This window comes from Pelobates fuscus, chromosome 8, assembly GCF_036172605.1.
Source record: "Pelobates fuscus isolate aPelFus1 chromosome 8, aPelFus1.pri, whole genome shotgun sequence".
NCBI lineage: Eukaryota > Metazoa > Chordata > Amphibia > Anura > Pelobatidae > Pelobates > Pelobates fuscus.
In genome coordinates, this window is record NC_086324.1 from 98,898,195 (window position 1) to 98,912,392 (window position 14,198).

At 39.7% G+C, this 14,198-nt stretch overlaps 1 protein-coding gene across 1 annotated transcript; it reads right to left on the bottom strand.

The window, feature by feature from the left end:
• Positions 1–208: 208 nt before the first annotated feature.
• Positions 209–9,137, bottom strand: FBXL18 (F-box and leucine rich repeat protein 18). The gene is made up of 5 exons (XM_063430181.1): positions 8,913–9,137; positions 7,397–7,594; positions 5,728–7,277; positions 4,436–4,654; positions 209–1,481 (listed from the first exon to the last, which is right to left on the bottom strand). Exons 1-5 carry the CDS (start codon positions 8,931–8,933, stop codon positions 1,328–1,330), a joined length of 2,142 nt encoding a protein of 713 aa, XP_063286251.1. The 5' UTR covers positions 8,934–9,137; the 3' UTR covers positions 209–1,327.
• Positions 9,138–14,198: the final 5,061 nt, after the last annotated feature.

Below are 14,198 nucleotides of genomic sequence, written 5' to 3' on the forward strand. Positions count from 1 at the left end.
CAGCTCTGAATTTACACACGTTTATTTAACACAAACAACAGACAATGCACTTAATCTGACAGTTTTTTCAGAATATAATGCTGTGCGTGAGCACTCTAGACAATCTTCCAACTCAGGGTAGATTTTCTTATCTATTTATTCAACACTGCTTTGTAAAGATCAGGGTTAGATGAGCAATATAAGAATACTAAAACCATGAGATGTCTACAAACATGTACTTGTTTAATGCTTTCAAGGTGTTGTCCACACACAACACAACATTCCCCCATTTTATCTTCCTGGTCGATTGCAATCTCTGCACGGTGACACAGGGTTTGGTCACTAAACTCTGAATTGTAGTGATTTAAAATCAAAATTGTAAATTAAGGCTAAATTAGTTCATCCAGAAAACCTCTCCATCTCAACTATGGTCACAACTCAGTTTCTTTTTCATGCAGATTTAAATTTGCTATAATTCTGAATTTGGTGAATTCCTAAATATCAGATAAATATACATCACATATATTAATTAAATATATTGGCATGTCTTTTTCTACATGCTCATATGGTTCCAAAATAATGTGAAAAGGACTTTGGAAAAAAAAGAAAAAAGAATAGCAGTTAAAAAATAAATGCATGTGTGGTGTTTTCCCACAGGAAAGAAAAGGACATCATTAGAAATATAATTGCACAAATGGGAGTTATTGAAAAGTACTGCACATTTGCAACAATATAGTAAGTACATATGCAGTGCTTTGTCGTTTATTCTTCGAAATAGGAATATTTATATTCTTTAAATACCTGTATGTTAAAGCATTATATCGGCAAGTTGTTCACAACCCAGGCTTTATCAATATCACAAGGAAAGGTTTATGAACTACTGACCTATTTAACACATTAAAACAAATCTTATAAAATCATCCCTGGAGTGTCCCTTTAAGCCCTTTTTATCAGTTAATTGAAAACCATTTTATCATAACTGTAGCATGTCAAAAACAATATTTGCCAGAAATCAAAATAGCAGTTTTTTTTTTTTACAATGCTCATTACAGTGTTAACAAGATATTCTATAGGCCTAAATGTGATTTTTTTTTTTCTTCTTCAGGACTGGATTTTCCTTTGCTGCTTATTAGAATTGGACAACCTGGTTGGACAAATACATTCTAGCAAAAGCAATTTAAGTGTTAAAGATAGTGTGTTAGTTTTCAATTCCATAATTCTGTTTTACCTATAGGGTGATAGGGTGACCACAGGGGAAATGAAAGTGTTTTGAAATTTTTTAGACCGCTTTTCCATGCACCTGCAAATTTGCTTCATCTATATCTTAAGCGAACATTCCAAGACAAAATCACCACAGTTTTGGAGGCTCCTCTGCCACCCTGCTCTTAAATAGAGTGATTTCATCCAAATGCATCAGGGGTACATCTCGGATCACATCTGCCAAGCTTTCATGCAACAGAGGAAAGATGACAACATTCAGTGCTGGTCGCTCTGGCTGAAAACTGGGAACAAAAAGAGGAAAGTCAAGGTACTTTGCCAACCTAATGAACATCACTATTATTTCGATTTTTAGTTTGTTTGTTTTTTCTGCCCAGTAAAATACAGAAATCTGTATTAATTGGAACGCCGAGTGATCAGCTACTTTTCCAATATTTCATGAAGTGATCCGTTGCAAACAGCAAATATGAAACATTCCACTCAACTTAATGTAGTGGTTCAGATGCAAAGAGATGGTCTATGCAATCCCTTTGCTATAAACACTGAATTTTCTCAGAATAGGCAGCATTTACATAAGGGCGCCACCAGTGGCTGTCATCTTTTATGGTCCTGCAATCATGCTCTGCATTAAGACGTATAATGCTCCCCACAGATATGAAATAAGATAATGCATTTCTGTTTCTATGCTGCTTGGACCAGTTCTGTTTGCTTTCAGGACCTTAAATTTGGAATACAGGTTATCTACTGTTGTCTTTGAATTTTTTAACTCTAAATAGGATATCAGCACAGGCTTGCATTACTAATATTTCAGTGCTCCTATATAACAAAATGTCATTAACAAAAAAAAAAACACTAAACAGTTTGCCCTAAATAACTTTTTTTTTTAATTTGCAATGATATCTGTTACCAAACCTTTATTTTAACCCCTTAAGGACACATGACGTGTGGCATGTCATGATTCCCTTTTATTCGAGAAGTTTGGTCCTTAAGGGGTTAAAGGGATACATAAAACTAGTGCTGAGACCCCCTTTTTAATTTTGGTAAATGGTATTTATTGAAGATTTTTTTATAAACCATTTTAACCCCTTAAGGACACATGACATGTGTGACATGCCATGATTCCCTTTTATTCCAGAAGTTTGGTCCTTAAGGGGTTAAAGAAACATAACTCAAATATTATATATTGCAATATGACTGCTGTGTTATGGAACAGTACGGTGGCAGTAAGGTATTGAATTATGATTTGGGGGACAGTAAATATGGAACATGATAGCTATTGAGTAGCAATGTTTTAAAGTAGAGGACTCTGTATAACTGTTTAGGAGTAAAGAAAAGGCAAAATGTCATGTATTGATAAACTTATATATATATATATATATATATATCGCCAAATCAAAGGAGGTAAGCCATGATACAACGCTAACCTGTACAAGCATTGAGGAAGTGAATCTCTCTCATTATCACTTTCTAAGCAGTGGCTATGGGATTTGGGTGCACAAATCCATTATGGCACTGAGTGCCCCATTAATACAGCCTCAGTTTTTCTTACAATTTGTCTCTAATAAAACAGACACCAAATGATTATCTTACAGTTTAATAGCATGGATACTTTAAAGGAGCCATCTAAGCATGATAACTGGGTGGCCATGGTCACTGGCGTACATACCGCAGTCACAGGGGTCGCAGCTGCGACCGGGCCCAGCCCTCCAGGACCGGCCGCCCAGCAGCCCCACTGGACCCCAGGGAAATCTAGAATCCTCTCAGCACTCCCAAAAGGTAGGGAGGCTGGGGGATTAAATAAAAAAAAAAAATGTGAGAGTGTGTATGTGTGTGTCAGTGAGTGTGTTACTGTGTGTGTGTCTGTTACTGAGTGTGTTATTGAGTGTGTGTCTGCTAGTGAGTGTCAGTAAGTGTGTTAGTTTGTGTGTGTGTGTGTTATTGAGTAGCTTGATAAAGACCCTGAGGGGTTGAAACATCACTGTGTAGCTGCTGGTTCTAATAAATTGCCTATTTTTTGGAATTCGGTGGAGTGCCTGGATTATTTTCTACATTTTATAAGTTTATATTTGGTCCATTCTGGTACTGGGACTTATCCAGTGAAAAAGCACCCTGGATTCCTGGACGAAGGGTTGAGTGCACTTCCACAATTTTTCTATATCTGTGTTATTGAGTGTGTCTGCTAGTGAAGGTCAGAGTGTGTGTGTGTGTGTGTGTGTGTCTGCTACTGAGTGTTAGTTAGTGTGTGTCTATTAGTGAGTTTGTTTGGTGTCGGTCAGTGAGAGTGTATGTTTTGTAAGTATGTGTGTATGCATGTCTGTCTGTCACTGAGTGTGTCTGTCAGTAAATGTGTGTGTCTGTTAGCTAGTGTGTATGCGTCTGTTCGTGAGAGTGTGTGGTTAAAACCCCTTCCAGCGCTGGGGATCACTCCGCCCCGATCCGCCTCTCAGCTCCGAATGCACATGCGTGTCAAGAGCCGCGCGCGCATTCAAACCGCCAATAGGAAAGCATTAGTTAATGCTTTCCTATGGACGTCCACCGTCTTCTCACTGTGATTTTTACAGTGAGAATCGTGGAAGTGCCTCAAGCGGCTGTCAGTAAGACAGCTACAAGAGGCTGGATTAACCCTCAGTGAAACATTGCAGTTTCTCTGAAACTGCTATGTTTTCAGCTGCAGGGTTAAAACTAGAGGGACCTGGCACCCAGACCACTTCATTGAGCTGAAGTGGTCTGGGTGCCTATAGTGGTCCTTTAAGTGTATGTGTATCTGCATGCACTGGCGTACATACCGCGGTCGCAGGGGTCGTAGCCCTGTGACCAGGTGCCTGCCACCATGTGTAGCGGCCCAGCCCCGTGCAGAGTAAGCGCCGGGGGGGGCATGGATAAATTTTCGCACCGGGGCTCCATGGATCATGTGTACGCCACTGTCCATGTTGATATGAGTCATTGGGTGTCTTCCAATGGTTTTTGGTCTTCCCATGAGACAGGAAAGCCCAGTGATCTCAGCCTGTTAATTGCTGTACAAAGTTAAATGGCTATGGACATTTAATGCAGAAGTGTAACTTTAACATAATTAAAGTGGTACAAGAGGTGCTGGATTTTGAGTTCCTGGCCCAATCAAACGGCTCACTAAAAGTTTAGCAGAAAACCAGGTGAATCCACACCAAGCCTCACCATAAATACTAAAACAAGCTACACTGATCACGATCACTATATCATATATATTTGATCCTGAACATACCGTTGTATAATGCTTTGCTGCAGGCTCCTACATGCTGTCAGAGTCTCACCAGTGAACATGTGGCACATGATAAGTTCAAGGCATTCACTGACAAATGACATCACTGCATCCGCTTCAAACCTTCCATTCCGAGAAACAATGCACACACGCTGCAGGGATGAGCAGTGTCGTAAAGCCTGGAAGAACTGGCTGTTGGCTGAAAAATATGGCTGCTCGAGCCTGTCAAACACAAACCAAAAGAAACATGGGCATGCCATATAACATCTACTTTACTGAGACAGTAATGTCATGTAAAAAGAAACACAGGTAGGCACTAACAGGGCAATGCAGAAGTAGAGGTAATTTTAATGGAATGAGAAAATGTGAACAATATAATTTGTGTTTAGTACAAGCAACACTCAAATGGTCAGAATATTAGGTGCCATGATAAGGTGTGATTCTATGATTGTTATCTCTGTGTTAGATTAAATAACACAGTCAGCAGACTATTTCATAAACTATTTGTAGAATATTAATGCAACAAAACCACTTTGTCAAATGGAAATGTTTATGGCACTGTTTACATTGCAAGTTCCTAGTGTCTGTCAGACAGATACGCACTAGGGTCTTCCGACAAATTTTTTTTCAATAATTGAATCAATTTAACATCTGGTGTCAGCATGTAAAGTATACTAGAATCAGATGCTGGCTGTTTGACTACTACGTCTCTACGAAAAACACTAAATTCTTCCCAAAGATAATTACTGGATGCACTGTAGGTCCACAATTCTTCTGAATGGACAAAAGCGATTGTAATTTAACGAAGTGTAAATTGATGTTATGGCCGCTCTCAGTTTACACAGCAGATCCACTTGTCCTAAATGACAGTGGGACTGGTCATAGGAAAAACTACTTATCCTATAAACTACTCCTGGGTACCTGGTTTATGGAATCAAAAGCCCTTCGGATAGAATGGAGTCTGCTTATGGAAAACCAAACAGTGCTGCACAGTGTAACTTCAAATGTGTGCCTTGTGAAGACATTTTTTTGCATTTCTTTTTAATACATTATATAAATATGCAATGGGTGTAAATTTTACTTAGTTGTTGTCCTTTAAATGTTATTGAATCCAGGAGAATACTGAAGCAGAATGCTGGACTATTGGTATGCCTTAATGATTGTGTTGGGAACCACTACTTTAGAGAGCACTATCCTTTGTTACCACCTAGACATAAACTCTACCATAAAGGGCTAAAATATAATGAATGAGAACTGGGCCAGAGGATACTTTATACACAGTTTCAATCTCTTACCTAAAGTCCCTCAGATGTCTGCAGTGTTTCAACATCTCACACAGTGAGGATATATAAACCACCTTTCCCATCATCCCAAGATTTGCCAATGATAGTGAGCGCAGCTGCTGACACTTCATACCAATGCTCACTAGACTGGAGCCTAGGAGAATGCCAGGCAACTGTGCCAGTGTTAAACTCTGCAAAAAAACTACTTGGCTGACTGCAGCCAATTCAGCATCTCCCACACTATGAGAACGCTTACAAGGTGGGTATGTGTTGCGTATTGCTGGATCATTTCTAGGCATTACGGAGTAAAAGTTGGAACCAATTAATTCCAAGTGTTCTAGAAGTGACAACTGTTTTAGAAGTCTCCAGAAAACAGAGGTTGGGGCATTGTCTTGGTCATTTTGGGTTCGTGGATATGTCTGAACTCCAATCCGGACCTTCTTCCCAAACCCAAGTGGAGCAGGGTTAGAAGAATATGATGCACCTGGAGAATTAGACTTTTCTGTAGTTGTAACTGTATCAGCAATGGAACACACAGGTAATGAAAGTGACCGTAAGTGCTGAAGCTTTGCAAGAATCTCACATAGGTGTTTCCCTTTGCTTTCTGAGCTATGGTGGTGTGCAGACGAAAAATTCAAATGTGCAAGATTTGGGCAGGCAGTTATTAGAGTCTTCAATATAGTAATATCTATATCATCTTCTGGCTTACGCAGGGGAATGTCACTGCTGAAGAAAAAAGGACAGCCTCGCACATTCAGACTGACCAAGCTCTTACAATCCTTACCACCGTTTATAATCCTTTGGGTTAGCTGCCCTCCAGATATCATGCAGCGGCTAAAACTGAAGTAGGAAGGGTTGCTGAAATTCATTTGCTGAAGCAATGAGGTCCCATTCAGCCAAGACTTTGGCAACTGAAACGCTTCCAATGCCACATTCTTTGCCATAGAATGTAGAAGGTTAATGGTTGCTCGACTTTCTGGTAAGATGCCTGGAACAGAAATAAGAAAAGCTCGTAAGTTTTCAGGAGTTCTATCACTAAGGACAGCCAGATACAATCTGACCACCTCCTCGTTTATATACCCTGGGGCAAGTCGAGCATAGAAAAGACGCAGGTTTTGATAATGAGGAATGTTGCTTTCTCCCACCATTAGTTGACCAGACATCAACATCCCTTCACGTGTCCGATCCAGTACTTCAAAAAATAGTAGCAGTTTTTCAAGGCTAGTACAGCAGGGCACGACTCCATAGGAGGGAGAAAAGAGAGTCTGTTTCAGTTCCCGTAGTCGACTTAATGTTGCTTTGCACTCACTACTCAGCTGTCCAGAGTCAAATCCCGAACTAACATCAATGGCTAACGAACGTAGGTTTACAAGGTTAGAGAGAAGATGCGATAACCTTAGGGACGTTAAAGAGCATCCAGACATATCAAGCCTTACAAGTCTCCTGCATCGTGTTATAAGGTCCACAGTAGGGGAGGATAACCAGTAGCAGCCACTTATGTCCAGTTCACATATCTCCTTGCCAATCTCTTTGAGCATCTGTTTCACCTCCTCATCCTTAACCTGAATATGCAGTAAGGAAACACGGAGTAAGTTATGAATTAAGGAAGGAGACCTCAATGTGATGAGGTTCTGGACAAATACAATTCTAACAAACTACTTAAATCTTTACGTATACCAACCTGGTAAACTTTATGGAGATTTACTCTCTGGGTTAGACTCTTATCAAGACAAAGACCTGCAAATTTGCGACATGTCTTCTTGACGTTAAGGATGAGATCTGTACTTGGGACATAACTCAGGATGTGCAAAAGAATCTCATCTGAAAGCTCAGTGGGGTTAATTGTGAAGAACCTCGCTGTTTCACCCCCACTCTGCACCTGTATGAAAAGATCACACATATTTAGGAGACTCTTATGACAGTACCAGAGTGGCACCTACAAAATATGAGAGAGAGAGAGAGAGAGAGAGAGAGAGAGAGAGAGAGAGAGAGAGAGAGAGAGAGAGAGAGAGAGAGAGAGAGAGAGAGAGAGAGAGAGAGAGAAAAAAAAAAAACACACCAAAAAACGGTTTCTATAGAATGCATAGCTAATGCTAGAGTTCTGGCAAGGTCTAGTCACAAAGGGGTATTCTATCTTAACAAGCCAGAACTACCAATTTGGCAATAATGATTTCCAGTTAGCACAAGAAAGTGATAGAGGACACTAACAGTTGTAAAATGAGAATTGCTTGGAAATCATAGTGAATTTAAAATTGTAGGCCAAAACAGCCAAACTGAAAAGAGAACCGATTTGGAGAATTTCAAATTCAGATATAATGCCCTGAATCTTTAAATTCACAATAAATTCCTAAACGATCCTCCCTTTACTGTAAAAACTGTTATTCATAAAAATAATAATAAAAAAAAAAACGTTTAAAAGGGGGAACGACAACGGCCTGATAGCCTAGATGTAGCACATAAACACTAAACATACATGACTCTACCCAAGGTACTAAATTGTATATTAGAATATTTTCTATGAATTCAAGTGTATAAAAAAACAACAGCCACTAAGTGGAATTCTCTTGAAAAGTATCAGTACAGCGTGAAACAAACAGAAAATTTTAAATAAATAAAGATGGATGCACAATCTCTTAAAACCTGTTCTCTCATCCATTTTCAAACATGAATATAGCCTGTATCAACTTATAGATATGTTTTAATATTAATATTCTGGTTTAGTTTACAGTACTAGAATTAAGGACCTCTATCCTTTTCTAAACTAAAGTCTTGTAAAAGAAGAAACAAAACGTATAGTTTAATTCCACTAGTACTTAAAGTAAAATCATTCCAAATTAAAATATTATTGCTCTAATAACATAATATTTTTCAGTAGTTAATAACACTTTTCCCAAAGTAGATTCCCTCTTAGTAACATAAGAAAAGTTGAATACACCATTCAGTGAGGATGAACAAAACTATGTGTCAATGAATACTTTTTAATATAGAAACAATTTATACAAGTGTAGAATGTGAAATAAGCTTGCTACTAAATAGATTTTTAAACCAGTCTCACTGTTTAACCAATATTTTTGTTAAAAACAAAAACAAAAAAATGGCTTTGGGAATCCAATAAATTAAAATTGTCTGTCTCCAAACCTGGTGCAAACTACATATTTTCCTATATAAGTACAGGCCCATCCAGTGATAAAACTCACCTCTGCAGTGCAGTTTGACATATCCTGAGTGAGAGGGGATCAGCTGGAGACAGAAACACTGGACACCATCCTCTGCAGCACAGCAGCTATCTAGACAGCTTGCAATATCTCCTACTTCCACCCATACAGCATTCCCAAACCAGCAGCTCAGATTTCCTCCTGCATAATCCTCCTCACTATCCTACTTACACACAACATACCGAACTCAAATTGGCGGCGGGTACACTTCCGGCGCCGGCTAGAACAGACATCCTGTCCTTCTCACGTCTCTTCCCCGGCGCCATGTTGGTGCAGGCAGTCCCTCCTCCAACATCATAATGCATTGATTTTACGTTGCTGCCCTAATGCAGCATGATGCTTGTATTTTAACAAAGATAGATGATAGGTCGTTCCTGTTAGGAAGGGCCTAAGTAATGTATTTACGCATTTTTTATGCATAGGAGCAAAACAGGCAGTGAACTCCGAACAACAATCAACAAAACCATTGGAAAACATAATGATAAGATATTGAATAGACAAGGAAAGATGAATGGAGAAAAAAAGCTATTGTAAGATATTGTCATTTCCAGTTGCTACACACAAACACCTCCAAAGTTTCCCTATTTAAGAGAGAAAGTCCCTTTTTTGGACCCGAATCCCTCTTTTCTGTACCAATGTCTCTGTTTTCTAGGAGCTCCATACTGTTTCTATGTCTGTAACAGAGCTTCACAGCAATAATACTCCCAGTAATGTGTCTTCATACTACAGTAAATGTGTTTAGAAATCAATTTCTGTAATTAAGATATGTTGTGCTTGTTCTAAATTACATTTTATTTGCAAAAAATGTTATTCATAACCATTCTAAAATGTCAAAACAGTCCTGGCCACACCCCTAAAATTAAAGTGTCCCTCTTTCTTCATTTGAGTATGTCTGTGCAATACCTTGCAGCATTTCAAAGTTATAGTTTTTACTTGATTGCTGAATCACTGATACTGGAGAAACTGACGGAAGCCAAGCACAGAGAGATGGACACAGGTTTCTTCAGGAAGGAAGAGATTCTTTATTCGATTCACCGACCGGGGCTCAGAGGGACTAATGTCACCAAAATACAACAAGATCTGAACCCAGAACTGACTGTGTAAATGCATAATATAGACATATAGCTCCTCATATAGTTAACTCTACCCACATATACTCTTTACCCAATCAGCTGAACAAAGCCTAACTTCCCTTACCTGTTAGACCACATGGCTCACCCAGAACAATGGAGGAGGGGAAGTGTTTTCAGTTTCTGCATTCCTGCACTTGCTCAATACAGTGTTGATTGTATTTTAGCTACGTGTAACTGACTAACTGATACACCAACATTTACACATATGCCACATGGCAATCTTGTCCTAGTAAATTTATTTTTACTGAGATTCCACCACATTCCCCCCTTTGATGCTTCTGATATTTCACAATTCCAGATGCATCACTTAACCATAGTTTGCTTACACCTCAGGTTGCCATGAATCAGAACAGACCTCGTAAGCATCTTAGCATCATTACAAATTCCTTCAGCACTCCTCATTCTGAATATATTCTCTCTGGGCTAAGGGTTCATGCTTGCAAACAGCCATTACATGCACAGCTGTTTTCCTTTCTGTCTCTCTATGACACTCTATATGGACCTAATTACCAATGGAACCAAACATGGTAGAAAGAGACACACTATAATCAACATGACTCCTCCTACCAATGTCTTGATCCCTCCAAACCAACTACTAGAATTGTACCCGTTCCAGGCTTAAGTCGGTACATGCGTCAGTTTAGCCATGTGGCTTGTGAGATCAGCCACTGCCTGCCCTTCATCATCTATGTGCAGACAACAGTTGCTGAGATTGAACTTTCCACATACACCTCCTTCTATTTGCACTGGAAGTGAATGGAGGACTTTATCAACAGCCCAACTGGTTTACCTGGTAAGAAGGCTATGTGCTTTACAGAGGAATCCATAATTGCCTAATGGTAGAATAAGGCTTGAATCCCTGTATTAGAATACAATAACACTTCATGGGCATACAGTTTGGCTGTTAACCAGTTCCCTCACATATTACATCCCTCCTATTGGCAATGAAGCGCGCTAAGGTAGCCAGTGCCACTCATTATCTTCCCAGCTACCTACATTCAAGGATGCTAGCTTCTTTTTATGTTTCACATCATAAACTTTAACTCCCAAGGTCTCTCCTGTTTCAATTGGCAACAAGAAGAAGGATGGTTTGAGCATACCTAATACACATGCCCCTTCCCAGTCCTTTGGTAACTCCGAATAGGCTTTCTTACCACAGATCCAGTACAAATTTGCTGGGGCTTTCCAACTGGATGTAGCAGATAGGTCAAACCACACATCCTTTAAATTGGTATAACTTGCAAACAGGTTAGGTGGTTCTGAGACATTTGAAGCTGACCACCAAGTTGTATCTTTTGTACTATCATTATAAGCTTTTTGCCCTAGACAAGTCAATTCTCCTACAGATGTATTAAACATTATTCTTTTCCTTGCTATGCAAACATAACCTATAATGGAGGTCTTTAATCGCCACTCAGATTTACCTCTAACACTCATTTGATAATCGGCTTGAGAAGATATTAACTGTTCAACTGTCTCAGAACCGGAATACATTACCTCCTTTGCTTCCCATGGCCATTGGTCTCCCATGTTAGTACCTCCACACACATAGCAGTTGGTTACATTAAGACTACCAGCAATGCTTTCGGCTAGATCTATAAATACGTTTTTCGAATTATGGGGGATCTTATTTTCCACACTCATCTCCTCATAGAAGGAATGAAAAACCTGATGAGTCTGGGTTGCCACAGTATCGGTCTCTATTCATATAAATAATATTGTACCAGGATCCAAACCTGTTCCATATATCTGGAACCCAAATAAGTTCCCAAACCTATCTATGAATCGTTCTGGGTCATTGATAAGTATATGGACTGGGTTACACTCCCTAGACTTACAATATGGCTTGGTAGGCAACTTAGTAACAATCATATCCTTATCTACTGTCTGTCCCCAAGTTGCCCACCCCACACAAGACCAATATGGGCAATAATTATAATCCCAATCTGGGCATTTTGGACTTACGTACTTATTTTTACTACTGGGACAAATATACTTATCGTTAGACCCATACGTTCTCTCCCACTTAAGATCCCCATATACATTCCACGGCTTTCTACCACTTGATATCGCTTTACATGCATCAAATAGCAGAACACCCGAAGAATGTACGGTTTCTAATACAGTTTTATTTATTAGGGTCCCCTGTGGATCTCCATTCCTGAGGGTCAACCAAATTGTACGGGGTTGATACTCCGGATTGAAGCACTTAGGTTCTCCTACTCCTAAATGGCATACACTATACTCTATACCTAAGTATCTACACCTTGATACATATCCTTTACATTCATATTGTGAATGCCAAATTAGGGTCTGGGAAATATGATTACCTGTTATAGTAGTCTTAATGCAAACCTCACAGCTAGGTGTGTCGGTACCTCTACCATCCTGAATAATAAAAAACATAAAAATACACATTATTAAGAGCACTTCTTTCGACGTCTTCATCCTCAGTCTTCGTCCGTGCGATGGCACCTCAGCTTCCAGGTTGTAAGGGCTGCAAGGAATGGAGTTCTGCTCTTCTTCACAGAGGTCCCTTCGAGACACCCTGTCTATGACACGTGGGTGAGTGGTCAGGCTTTATTATGGCCGTCAAAACACTCACGTACTAATCTCTTTAAATACAATTGGAATCCCAATATCTCCTCGTCACTCCGACTGAGTCGTGCGCTTTAACCGGATTTTGCAGGGATTCTCTGGATCTGGTAGCTTGTCAGGAATCTGCCGCTGTTTTTTTTTGTTTTTTTTTTACCCTAGAGTGATGAATCCACGGAGTCACTTCTACAACCTTTACAACTGTTGGGGTAGATACAAGAACAACATAGGGACCTCTCCACTTGGAACCTAATGGAACAGTGTTCCATTCTTTTATCCACAGTTGATCCCCTGGATGGTAAGAATGAACAGGTGGATAAATATTCACAGGTAATCTATCTTGTACCCATTTCTGTACCTCCTCCATAGTTTTACCCAACTCTACAACCTGCTGCCGGGTAATTCCTTCTCCCAACTGACTCAAATCCCCCCTTAAGTTACCAAGTATGGAAGGTGGATGCCCATACATAATTTTTCATCAGTACCCCAGAAACAAAAGAAAGCATCTTTGAGGTCTAGGAAGGTATAGTAGGTTGCCCCACCTGGTATTAAAGCAAGCAGATTATAGGGGATGGGTACCACTGGGTGTATATTGACTACTGCATTATTAACTGCTTTTAGATCTTGTACAGGATGATACTCATCTGATCCCGGCTTCTGAACAGGTAATAATGGAGTGTTCCAAGGGGAGGTACAGAATTTTAGGATGTCATACTTTACACACTTATCCACATAGGTTTGTATATTTTCCTTAGCCCTCTATAATATATGGTACTAACTAAGGCTAACAGGATACGCTCCAAGCTTTAATTCAATGTGTATTGGTGGAATATTGCGAGCAAGTCCTGGAGGATTATTCTCTGTCCATATTCTTGAAATGTCAAATAAGGATTCATCACTCTTAGGGTCTGTATTTGTTATTATAGAGTAGAAGTGCCATTCTTCTTCCCTTTTGCACCGATACTGATATTATGCCTGGTGATCTATTAAACTTCAGAGACGTTGATCCGTTGGGTTTAAAAGTTATCTGGGCTTGAAGCATTGATAATAGATCGCGTCCTAGAAGCTGAACTGGACACTCCAGCATATATAGGAACTGGTGCTTAACAAAATGGCCTCCTAGAATACAAGTATGACTCCTGAGAATTGGTCTAGCAGCACTTTTCCCAGTAGCTCCTATCATAATTATAGTCTTCCAGAAGGAGGAGCAACTAGGTTAGTTACCACAGAGTACTCAGCACCAGTGTCAATCATGAAAGAGCTCCTCTTTCCCTCTATTGATACATCGACCATAGGCTGCACTCGGCTAAAGGGGGATGGAGCCCAGTCGGTATCAATAGTCTTCCATGACAGTGTCAGCCAGACCGACAAAATCTCTATCTTCTCTATCCCTTAATCTCTGGGTAGGGGAATAGTATCTACTTCCCTGAACACCTCCTCTGTTACTACTGTCATTCCCTCCAAGACTTTCTCTATAGCCACCTCTGTAACCATCTCGTAACCTTCTCTCTTGTCTTATCTATAACTTGCTTTATATTCC

Coding starts and splice junctions, on each gene's coding strand:
- FBXL18 (XM_063430181.1), bottom strand. CDS start 8,933: ATGTCAAACTGCACTGCAGAG. Junction 7,595..8,912: donor TGTCAAACTGCACTGCAGAG/GTGAGTTTTATC, acceptor CTTTTCATACAG/GTGCAGAGTGGGGGTGAAAC. Junction 7,278..7,396: donor ATCTCCATAAAGTTTACCAG/GTTGGTATACGT, acceptor CTGCATATTCAG/GTTAAGGATGAGGAGGTGAA.